The sequence below is a fragment of the Pogona vitticeps genome, chromosome 4 (genome assembly GCF_051106095.1).
Source record: "Pogona vitticeps strain Pit_001003342236 chromosome 4, PviZW2.1, whole genome shotgun sequence".
Classification (NCBI taxonomy): Eukaryota; Metazoa; Chordata; class Lepidosauria; order Squamata; family Agamidae; genus Pogona; species Pogona vitticeps.
Genome location: NC_135786.1, coordinates 194,157,360 through 194,169,760, shown reverse-complemented (window position 1 = coordinate 194,169,760; position 12,401 = coordinate 194,157,360). Strand labels below are relative to the sequence as shown.

The 12,401-nt window shown below is 42.0% G+C and overlaps 1 protein-coding gene across 6 annotated transcripts in view; it reads left to right on the top strand.

Annotated features, from left to right (window-relative positions):
* ST18 (ST18 C2H2C-type zinc finger transcription factor) overlaps positions 1 to 12,401 on the top strand; it is a 254,977-nt gene that overhangs the window by 227,223 nt on the left and 15,353 nt on the right. For 5 of the 6 annotated variants that reach the window (XM_078393742.1, XM_078393743.1, XM_078393744.1 and 2 more), the window contains 5 exons: positions 5,195 to 5,257; positions 7,672 to 7,740; positions 10,470 to 10,532; positions 10,641 to 10,721; positions 12,046 to 12,267. In XM_078393742.1, the coding sequence (XP_078249868.1) occupies positions 5,195 to 5,257; positions 7,672 to 7,740; positions 10,470 to 10,532; positions 10,641 to 10,721; positions 12,046 to 12,267 (498 nt within the window). The remainder of the gene's footprint in view (positions 1 to 5,194; positions 5,258 to 7,671; positions 7,741 to 10,469; positions 10,533 to 10,640; positions 10,722 to 12,045; positions 12,268 to 12,401) is intronic. The other variant, XR_013545387.1, reaches the window with a different exon arrangement.

The window sequence follows — 12,401 nt, the reverse complement described above, 5'->3', positions numbered from 1 at the left end:
GTTTAGCCTCTTTGTATGATAATGACTCCTTTACATGATGCAGCTCCTAGGCTGATTTTCAGGCTTCACTTCCATTCCATCCTTATGAAGCAGAGACACTGATTCTCATTGTAGTCTAATATACTATGGACGTATTAAACAAGGAATGCTTGTTGTGTCCATGCACTCTGTCTTATCACAGTTCCCTCGCCCACATATTCATGTTTCAAGAACTGCTGGATAGCTCAGTAGTTTAGGTTTCTCTATGCAAAGCAAGAGGTTGGGAGGTTGATTCCCCACTGTTTCTCCTTGACAGAGGTTGGACTCGATGATCCATAGGGTCCCTTCCAGCTCTGTAGTTCTAAGATAATGATGATAAAGAAGATTCTCTATTAAATCCTGTTGTGTGTAAACCGTCGTCGTTCAGTCGTTTAGTCGTGTCCAACTCTTCGTGACCCCATGGACCAGAGCACGCCAGGCCCTCCTATCTTCTACTGCCTCCCGGAGTTGTGTCAAATTCATGTTGGTTGCTTCGCAGACACTGTCCAGCCATCTCATCCTCGGTCGTCCCCTTCTCCTCTTGCTGTCACACTTTCCCAACATCAGGGTCTTTTCCAGGGAGTCTTTTCTTCTCATTAGATGGCCAAAGTACTGGAGCCTCAGCTTCAGGATCTGTCCTTCCAGTGAGCACTCAGGGTTGATTTCCTTTAGAATTGATAGGTTTGTTCTCCTTGAAGTCCAGGGGATTCTCAAGAGTCTCCTCCAGCACCACAATTCAAAGGCATCAATTCTTCGGTGGTCTGCTTTCTTTATGGTCCAGCTCTCACTTCCATACATCACGACAGGAAAAACCATAGCTTTGACTATTCGGACTTTTGTTGGCAAGGTAATGTCTCTGCTTTTTAAGATGCTGTCAAGTTTTGTCATCACTTTCCTCCCAAGAAGCAGGCGTGTTTTAATTTCGTGGCTGCTGTCTCCATCTGCAGTGATCATGGAGCCCAGGAAAATAAAATCTGTCACTGCCTCCATATCTTGTGTAAACCAGGACACTCAAATTTCACCCTTGTTTAAAAACCAGGATATGGAATTAGGAGCAAGCCCTGTTTCAGATCCAGATTTGTAACCACAGTTTAAGCCATAGCTTTCTGTTTTGGATCTAATAATAAACTCTGGTTTAATGAACTATAATTAATACACTAAAGACACTAAAAACTGCGTTAGAGGGAGAAGAGAAGGAGATGGCAGTGATAGCACATAAAGTATGAACACAATACTTCCTCTTGGTTTAACTAGCTATAAATGAATAGAGTGACATTGTTGTATCTGAACTGGCACTGGAAATCTTGGTGGACTCACCAAGTACTGTACCTTTACTATCATAAAAGAGTACAAAACAAGAAGATAGCCTGTGCCACTTATATCCGCATTTTGAAATCTGAACTATTCAAAGTACTGTGCATTATGTTTAATGCTTTAACTGCTTTGGGCCAGAATGTTTGAAGAAATACCTGTAGGCATATACACAGTGTAACATTTTAATTGGCCAGTGAAACTCTGATCACAGGCTGACCAAGAAAGCCCATCAATCTGGAGAGTAAAAGCCTTTCTTAATGGTGGGACCATCAAAATGGAACTCCTTCCTATTGGAGACTGGCTTAGCCAACTTAATGTATACTTTTAAAAGGGCTGTTTAAAAAAAAACCCAACCAAAACCAAGTCAGATTTGGATCCGAAAAGGAAGGAGCGTAAAAAGTACAAGAAAAATACTGAAAAGAGAATTTTCAGTTACATTCTAACAATCCAATTTGGCTATTTCCAAATGAGACAGGCCAACTGAATCAGTGGAATGTCCAAGTGCTGACTTCAGTGGGTCTGCCCTCTACGAGGGCTATGCACTGTACTGAGCCAAATGTTAAAACACCAACTGAATCTTGGCAGATTTTTCATATTTGTGGCAACTAGGAGTGGAACAGGAACCCTAACAAATCTTTTGTGTGAAATCAGGCATTTTGAGGAGTTAGAAATGTTAACGTTAAAAAGACATGAGTTTAAAGGCAGGAAAAGGGGAATTAGACGTATCAGTGCCTTATAAGGAGGACACCGAGTTGGTGCCAACCGCAGCGTCATTCCACCCATCTTGAATCCCAAGATTTCTCCTGCACACTTCAACCACTTAGACATTGGGAAGGGTCTGAGTGAGGTATCTGAGTTCCATTTTTCCTTACTGATGTTCTCCACAACTTCTTAGCTCCACTGCAAAGTGGTGCAGTGGTTAAACCGCTGTACTGCAGCCAAAACTGTGCTCATGACCCGGGGTTCAAATCCCAGGTAGCCGGCTCAAGGTTGACTCAGCCTTCTATCCTTCCGAGGTCGGTAAAATGAGTACCCAGCTTGCGAGGGGGGGGGGAAATGTGTAACCTGCATAATTAACTTGTAAACTGCCCAGAGAGTGTTTGAAGCATTATGGGGCGGTATATAAGCAGCACACTTTGCTTTTGCTTCAAGCGATGCTCCGCACGGCACAGAGCTGCCGCCACAGTAGTGTTTTGTCTGCCCACTCGGAACTGTCAAGCGCAGGCACGTGACATGGAGGCCGAAGGGAGTCCAGGTGAAGAGCCTTTTATCAGGTTGGCTTCCCCTAGCTTGGCCTCTTTCGTGGTGTCCGCAGTGCGGACCACCCAGCCTCCCACCCTGGAGAATTAAGAATGAGAGTAGCTGGTTGCTTCAGGGCTGGATGGGAATTTTTGACTGGCTTCCACAATTGGCACAAGACAGGAAGCTGGTATGCTTTCACCCATCCCATTCTTACTTCATGGTACATTTAGGTAATGAAAGGAGGTCATGTTCAATAGGTCACAACTGCAGGTAGTGCGAAGGTAAGACATGTGGGTGAGTTCCATCAGGGCATCTGAGGAAGGTGTCAATTAACCCATCTCCCTGATTGGTGGAAAAGGATGGATTAAGGGAATCTCCTGGGCGGCAGTGCACCTAGGGTCTCGAGGCTCAGTGACTGAAGCAGTGGGGGGATTCCTGGTTTTGGGTGGCTGAAGACGTGCTGGACAGAGGTCAGTGTGCTTCGGCAATAGGAACTCACCCTTGGTAGCCTGATCCGGTTAAAGTGGTACAGGGGAGTCAGAGGAAGTTGCACTACGGTAGGCCCCCTTGTGAAAGGGAAATTAAAGGTTTAAATAGTTTACTAAAGTTGTGGCCCTAGTTTTATTCAACTGCTGTGTCTTGACTCTTTATTCTGGGCTGGGCAGGCAATGTAACATTTACATAGGCTGGACCTTGTGTTCTCTTATTTTCTTATTTTCTTTCTTTTCTTCTCTTTAAAACATCATTATTACATCTATATTTTCATTGTATTACTCTACCAGGAATGAGTATACATGTGTGTGCAGATGAATGGTCTGCATTTGCAGATAGGTCTTGAGTGGTTAGATCAGAACTTCAGTTTAAGATGTCTTTCTTGTCTTTCTCCCCATGTTTGACTTCTCTTTTCTTGTTGATATAGGGGTGTCACTGCCAAAGTTCATACCAGACATCTCCCGTTTGTCTTTTTCTTGTGTTATGTGACAAATAATTCTTCCTGAAATAATTGCATTTGGATTGTGTAACTTTTTCCTCAAGTTATCTGTCAGAATCAAACATAGTGTACAGTGGGGTCTTGACTTGAGAACTTAATCCGTATTGGAAGGCGGTTCTCAAGTCAAAAAGTCTGTAAGTCAAGTCTCCATTGACCTACAGTGCATTGAAAACCGATTAATCCCGTAACAGGCCGTTTTTGTTCCATTTTGGTTTTTTTTCTGGTCTGTAAGTCAATTCTCAGGCTGCAAGTCAAATCTAAATTTTGTGGCCAGAGAAGTCTGTAACTCAAAAAGTCTGTAAGTCAAGCCGTCTGTAAGTCAAGGGTCCACTGTACAGTAACTGGCACAAATACACACATGGCTTGGAAGGAGCATCCCAAAGAGAGCACAGCATAACTCAGAGCCCAATCTGTGTTACTTTTTTTATACATGGACCAAATTGGGGGCTTGTTTCTATAAAAACAACAAAGAATTTTATAGCACCTTAAAGACTAAGCAATTTTACTATGGCATAAGGTTTCAGAGATGCAGGATACTTTATCAAAGTCATACAATGCTTATTCAACTGGCAGATCATTACACTCACCTATGGATGGGTGGAATTGAAATGCAACAGCTGTCAACAATAAGAACTACCTTGAAAGTGTCCATTAACACAACAGTAGTTGGATGCTAACACATCCTTGCATTGATGAGCTGAAGAGCACATACAGTGTGATAAAAGTCTTTGTTTTCAGAAGCTACTCATGTGTATGTAGCTGAATTCTATCTCCTGCGGTCTGAATGGGGAAAAGTTTTTTTTTTAAATCACTCTGCAGTTCATCAGCTCATCAATACAAGGCAGTCCATGTTACCACTCAACTACTGTTTTGTTAGTGATTGTGGTTAAGACGTTTATCACTGTCAATACTTTTTGCATTTCATTTCCTTCTGACCCCTGTAATTATAATCCCACCTACCCAAGCATGCATTGAATTATCTGCCAATTGAGGCAAGAGTCTGTACTTCTAATGAAGTTGGCTATAGGCCATGAAAGCTTCTGCCATAATAAAATTTGTTAGACTTAAGGTGCCACAAGACTCTTTTGCTTTTGCTGCAATAGATTAACTCATTTCCCACACTGTAAATTATTCCTTTGTCTAGTATCCTGTGAAATAGGACCCAAAATGGAAGCATCAGTTTAATTAGCAGCAATCAGTTTCTACCAATGGCATCACTGCCATTGTGCCAGCGGAACTATGGAACTGGTTTGTGGCCTATAAAGTTATCAGAACTTGCTATGCTTCATCCTTATCTTTAGCATTATGATATGACTGAACATTAAAAAAGCACGGCTTTGAAGACAACCATTTCAGATATCCATAGCAAGGTCAGCTCTCGCCTGAAGCCTTCTTCTAATCCAAACAATTTTGTTTCTAGGCACATATGTGCTTGAAAAAGAGTTAACATGAGTTTTGCATTGTAACATGGGGGCGTGCTGCAATCGTTTTTGTATTTAGTAGTACATTTCTCACATAGTTTCCAAGAAATTGTACTTATCTGATAGTATAGTTGTCACACCATCCAATAAGAGATATTTACTTCAACTGTATGTTTGAGTGCAATTTCCATTCATTTTCTTTCCATAGGTGTCCAACACCAGGATGTGATGGCAGTGGTCATGTGACAGGAAACTATGCATCACACCGCAGGTAAAAAAAATGGAACCATCTGATAACCAAACACTATTGTCAATATTAAAAATGCTGCTGTTGTTTTATAAAGCCTTTAAAGCCCTTAACCATTTGATCCACTTTTGAGGGTCCTCACTGACAGCCTTTGGCTCCAAAAACATGGTAACAAATTTGGGAATGCTGAGAGCCCATATTCCTCTTGTACTTCCTTTACTGGTGTTTACTCTTTGCCTCTGAAATCTGCCCAATAACTGACTGATGACACAGAAGATAAGGGAGGGGTGTACAGTATGTCATGCAGAGAGAACTCTTATACAGTACTTTCTTGATGGGCATTTAACTCTTCCTCTGTGAGTGGTTGATTTGACTGAGGATGCAGCTATGCTGGCAAGCTGAAATGGAGCAATTCAACTTTGTGGAGGCTTGATTCGCAGCTTAATTTATGTTACTGGTGGGATTCTGTGGACTGTTTCAATGCCAGTGTCCATATCATCCATCTATCGGATGCAATTCAATCCATGCCACATCCCACAGCTTCGTTTCCTTTGATCGTTCTGTGTGCCAATCCCCAGTTCTTCTTTTATGGTTCACTTTAAAACTGGTGAGCTGTTTAAAGTGTTGCACAGCACTAGGGAAAGTAGAGAGTTTTCCAAAGTTCTCCATAATGTACGAAGTCATGCATACATACTGCAGAAATATAGTAGTCTGCTGTAGTTTGTCAGAGTTGTTTCTTTTTCATAACAGCTTTTATCTTTGTTTTGTCTGTGCAGAGGTGCTCTAGCACTAAGCTAGTATATCAGTGTGGTGATAAGGTGATATGGCACAAAACTTGGTTGTTTGTTTTTTAAATGAAAAATATTTTGGGCCAGTTAGCTGAATAGGGATAGCAGAAGCTGGTGTTGCCACTGTCCAAAAACATCGTGCCCACCTTAATACATCACCAGACTACCTTCCCCAGTCATGCCCCTCATCTTTTGGAGAAGAAAACAACTGATCTCACAGAGTAAAAATCCATAAAAATCATTCCTGCTTGAAAAAAGTAGAAGTCCCTTGCAACAGAGAAAAAACTGCTATGTTGGGAGCAAAAAGGGCCAGGTCAATTCAAATCGGCTTTTGCATCATGCAATGTTAAAAATAAAAAAATCCTGCAAATTCATCAATTTTACATGTGCAGCAAATTCCATAGTATTTGACCATGCTGTCACAGCCTTCGAGTTATGGCTCTTTCTTCATTGGATTGGACCTAGCCCTTTACCTTTTTTATTAGGAGAAGGAAATGGTCGCTGTTCCACCTACCAATGCTATGACACTAGCATTATCAGCACTTATTTTCCCTTTCCTTCCTACCAGTCTTACAGGTCATGTCTCCCATGCCTGCTTAAAAATACCACCCACCAGCCTGCTTCATCATCTTTCTTTGCCTTTTCCTATCCCAGTTATGCCTTCTGGGCTAGAATGTCAAATATCTCATTCATTCACCATATGTGCCATCTCTGCAGGAATAATCCCACTCTCTCCTCCCCTTCAAAGATGTTGAGCAACTGACTCTCTCTTTTTTTCAGGAAGGGGAAAAAAAGGAAGCCCTTCCACCGTGCACAGCAGAGAAACTAGAAAGTAGATTACTCTTACTGTCAGTCTGTAATCTGCACATGGACCAAGACAAGTTGCTTCTGAGCAATAAGTGTACTGTTATAAGAAGTACATGGCTTTGGAATCCCTGGCTCTTATTTCTTTATTCCAAGGAATTCCTCCTTGGTCTGTTAGCAGGATTTTTAAAAAGTAATTGGGCTAAGAATGGGATTTTAAAAAAATTGAATGTGGTTGGATTTTTAATTTTTTTTTTAAATTAAACATTTTAATGTGGATGTTGTTGCATGAAATCTTTTTAGTATAATGATGCTTGTAGAAGGGTAGTGTTGATAGCAGTGGCAATTTTGAGTAATTAAATACTTCCTACTTCTGCCTCATGACTTTTCTGGCTTTTATGTAGCCTCTTCCATCATGTAGAAGCTATAGCAGCCATAGGACAGGAAGAGGAAGTCTTTTATTATGGAATGACTTTTCTGGCTTTTATGTAACCTCTTCCATCATGTAGAAGCTATAGCAGCCATAGGACAGGAAGAGGAAGTCTTTTATTATGGAAATCCATCCTCTGCTGGCAATATCCTCCTTCTGTACTGCAGTCCCCATACTCCTCTTCCTCTTCCTCTCCCATGGTTTCCATGACTTCCAGATGACAAACAGGACTACACAGGAGTCAGAAAAGCCATGGAATAGAAAGAGGAAGCATTTAATTACTGGAATCACTCCTGCTTGTGATGTCATTACCATTCTGTGGGTGCAATTATGTAAAGAAGTGGCAGCTATTACATTTTATTATTATTTGTTGTTTCAGCATACTCATAAGCTTATGTAACACTTTTTTCTCCTAGTGTTTCTGGCTGCCCACTAGCTGACAAGACATTGAAATCCTTGATGGCTGCCAACTCTCAAGAGCTTAAGTGAGTGTAAGATCCAGAAGAAGGTGATGGGTGGATAGTCGAACTGCTGATTTTCTTGGATATCTCCTTCTTTCAGCCAAAACTCAGTTTTGTTCTTTGGGAACCAAATACTGTCTACCATACAGTGCAGAGTTTTGTTCAAATATTGTGTTTAACTCACAAATATTTCAAGGATGTCTCCTTTCCAGAAGTCTGTTTGGGTATCTAGTCCACTATGCAGTTAGTGGTGCATGAAGAAGTGTAGGGGCAAGGATGCTAACTCCACCCCTCCTGCCCCAAATATCACTTCCAATACCCTTCCTGTGGTTGTGTGTGTGAACGTCTGCAGCAAGACACCTACTCTCCTTGGACAGGCATCCTGTACCACTTTGAACTGGGATAGGAAACGCTGTTTGACTGCAAATCCTAGCATGCTGTGACACTTGCTATGCTTACTGAGGCTGATGGCAATAGCAGTGCCACAGTTTCTGGAGGACTGCACACAGGCTCCAATTGATTTAGAATGATGATTTAACAGACCTCTGAGATGATAATTACACAATGCAGTTGTAGCAGTTTGATTCCATTTTAACTGCAATGGCTCCATCCATCTTGAAATCTACGATTTGTAGTTTGGTGATGGATTTGAAATTTGGTGCCAGGGAACTCTAATGGCCTCTTCTGAACTACAACAAAGCGTTCCAGATAACCAGCCAAACTACATATCCGAGGAATCCCTAGTGTGCAGCCATGGCAGTTAGAGCAGAGTCACACTGTGATGGTTGTGTAGTTAGACTCACTGTGCATCACACAAGGAGAAACATGAAGAGAGTGTGCTTCTAGCTTCAGAGATTTTACCTCCAACTTGAGGAAGGTGAATGGAGACCATGATGGAGAACGAATCTATAATTCAGGGCTAATTGTCTTGATAGCTCCATCACAGTTTGCCATATAATATAAAACATATTTTAAACAGACTGCATTAAGAAAATCAAGGACTGCAGCAATACATTGGTGAGTTTTTGTAACGTGTATCCAAAAACAAGGGTGTTGTTCAGCAGATATCTGGCTGGAAAACATTTAGACATTACTGTAAATATGCGGGGAGTATGTTAGCTCTTCTACCTTCCTGTCATTATTTATTCATGGAGTATGATCTTCTGATGAGGAAAGGTTTCTGTATCTTTGATGGCTCCGGATTCAAATTTGTGCACTTGCTATCCAGTGAATAAGCAAGGGAGAAGTGGCAATGGAGGGATTTAGGGCTAGTGTGGCTCTTCTCGTTGACTCAGATCCTTATTGCTTAGCCTAGTAAGTTGCATCTAGAGTAGCTACACATTGAATCAAAGGATTTGCGAGTCAACTCCATCATAATTTATTTATTTATTATTTATTAAATTTATATCCTGCACCATCTGGCAACCAGGCCACTCAGGGCGGCTAACAACAGTATTAGGAACAATATTAAAGCACGATAAAAAACTAAATTAATACATAACAAATAGGGAAATTAAAACAGATGGCAATAAAGGTGGTTAAAAGGGTGATGGAGAGGATGGCAAAAAGGATGGTAAAAAGTGAGGGCAAGATCTTAGTGCTCTGGGAAAGCCTGGAGGAAGAGCCAGGTCTTCAATGCTCTTTTGAACTCATCCAGCGAGGGTGCCAGGCAGATCTCAATAGACAGGTTGTTCCATAGGTGGAGGCGACCGCCAAGAAGGCCCGGTTCATGTTCTTTCCCTCCAGGCCTCCTTCAGGGTCAAGGCCCTCAACTGCCATGCCTGTGAAGAGCGGGTATTATGGACAGATCTGGCTGGGAGCAGGTGTTCTGATAAATACCTAGGTCCTAAACTGTTTTGGGCTTTGAATGTTATCATCATAACCTTGAAGTTGATGCAGAAATGAATCGGTAACCAATTATGGGTGGCCACAGTAGGGGAGACGTGCAGGAATTTCTTCACCACAGTTATTAATCCGGCCACCAAATTCTGGACCAATTGAAGTCTCCACATCAGCCTCAAGGGTAGCCCCACATAGAGAGTACTGCAGTAGTCTATTCTTGAGATTACGAGGGCATTAATCAGCATTGTGAGTGTGCCCACATCTAGATAGGGATGCAGCTGGCCAATCCTCCAAAGATGGAAATGGGCTGCCTGAACCACAGATGCCACCTGGGTTTCCATGGTGAGATCCGGGTCCAGGCAGATGCCCAAGCTTCTTAAGTGTCATTAATTCAATAGGTTTACTTTAATTGCAACTTACTATGCTAAGCAAGAGGATTTTAGCCAATGGTAAAATAAGAATAGAGGAGGGCTGTCTGGCCCACCTCTCTCCCCAAGCTAAACAGCTATGCTGCTACCAGTCTAAACACTTAGGAAAGCCAAGAGGTCTGTGCCAGTTGCTCAATCTCTATTTGAAAAAAAAGGTAAAGGTTCCCCTTGACAATTAAGTCCAGTCATATCAAACTCTAGGCATCAGTGCTCATCGCTGGTTGTAAGCCAAAGAGCCAGCATTCATTTGTAGACACTTTCCATGGCCACAAAGGCAGCATGACTAGACATGGAACCTTCCCACCAAGTTGGTACCTATTCATCTACTCATATTTGCATGCTTTCGAACTGCTAGTTGGCAGGAACTGGGACAAGCAACAGGAGCTCACTCCATTGTGCAGATTCAAACTGCCGAACCTCTGTACAAAATGCAAAATGCTTCCTTCCTTGTCCTTCAAGCTCCTTCTTCCTTATCTTTCATAGGTGTCCTACTCCTGGATGTGATGGCTCTGGTCATGTGACTGGAAATTATGCCTCCCACAGAAGGTAAGAATCTTTCACGTACATGGGAGTGAAATATTTCCTGAGAAATCCTGGGAATTTACATTACAGACCATGATAAATAAATTGCTTTGTTTTCTGCACTTATTCCAGCTTGTCTGGTTGTCCTCGGGCCAGGAAAGGCGGTCTCAAAGTGACTCCTACCAAAGAGGAAAAAGAAGACCCTGAACTTAAGTAAGTGAGATAGCAAACATTTGTTACCTTCAGCACAAGGAACGTAGTCCTCTGGTCCACGAACATATGCCCTTTCTTCTCCTTAACCAATGAATCTAAATAAAACCTGTAAAGTCAAATTTTATAGCTCTAGGGAATTGTACTGTCTCTGATGTACCCAAAGGTATAATTCAGGAGTACTCTTTATAGATGGGTGGGGTAGAAATCTAATAAAATAAATAAATAATTAAAAATAAATTTATCTTTGAAGCAAAATAGATCTGTATTCCCTGAACTTATCTGACTGACCAAATGAGTAAGACTTTAGTCAGAGTTCTTCTTTATTAATTAATTTCTCTAAGATGGGTGGTAACAGCCCCACCCTACCAGTTTCCCCAACATTCTACAATCACATGCTAAGAAGAGATTTCAACTAATATACACCAGGATTCTAAGGTCTGTTGTGGGTTTTTCGGGCTCTTTGACCGTGTTCTGGTGGTTGTTCTTCCTAATGTTTCAGCAGTCTCTGTGGCCGGCATCTTCAGAGGACAGAAGTAGCACTCTGTGTTCTGCTGCAGTTCGGGAGTTGAGTATAGCTGGGAGTTGAGCCCAAAAAACCCACAACAACCATTAGATCTTGACCGTGAAAGCCTTTCTGAATACATTCTGCATAAACTTCAACTGTGGGCCAAACTATTTTTGTTGTTGAGTCGTTAAGTCATGTCCGACTCTTAGTGACCCCATGGACCAAACCAGGCCAGGCCCTCCTGTCTTCCACTGCCTCCTGGAGTTGGGTCAAATTCATGTTGGTAGCTTCAATGACACTGTCCAGCCATCTCGTCCTCTGTCATCCCCTTCTCCTTTTGCCTTCACACTTTCCCAACATCAAGGTCTTTTCCAAGGAGTCTTCTCTTCTCATGAGATGGCCAAAGTACTGGAGCCTCAGCTTCAGGATCTGTCCTTCCAGTGAGCACTCAGGGTTGATTTCCTTCAGAATGGGTAGGTTTGTTCTCTTTGCTGTCCAGGGGACTCTCAAGAGTCTCCTCCAGCAACACAATGCAAAAGCATCAATTCTTCAGTGGTCAGCCTTCTTTATGGCCCAGCTCTCACTTTTTTATTTATTTTATTTTATTTATATCCCGCCTATCTAGTCGTGGTGGACTACTCTAGACTACTCTTCCGTACATCACTACAGGGAAAACCATAGCTTTGACTATGCGGACTTTTGTTGGCAAGGTGTTGGCTTTTTAGGATGCTGTCAAGGTTAGTCATCGCTTTCCTCCCAAGAAGCAGGCGTCTTTTAATTTCAGGGCTAAGTAATTTCGATGTTGCTATGTTTCTGTAGGTGTCCGGTGCTAGGCTGTGATGGCCAAGGTCACATATCAGGTAAATACACTTCCCATCGCACTGCTTCGGGTTGTCCTATGGCTGCCAAGAGACAGAAGGAAAGTCCTCTCAATGGGTCTTCACTGCCTTGGAAACTGAACAAACAAGAACTGCCACACTGTCCTTTACCAGGCTGCAATGGGCTGGGTCATGTGAATAACGTTTTTGTCACCCACAGAAGGTATCATTTTGTTCTTTTCTTATGATTTTTTTTAAAAAATCTGGAATTATGTCCTGTTATAGAATTGTAGCTGAAACTATTACATGCGGATTGTGAAAAAACTGTATTAGGATTTTGCATGAACTCTTTGGGTA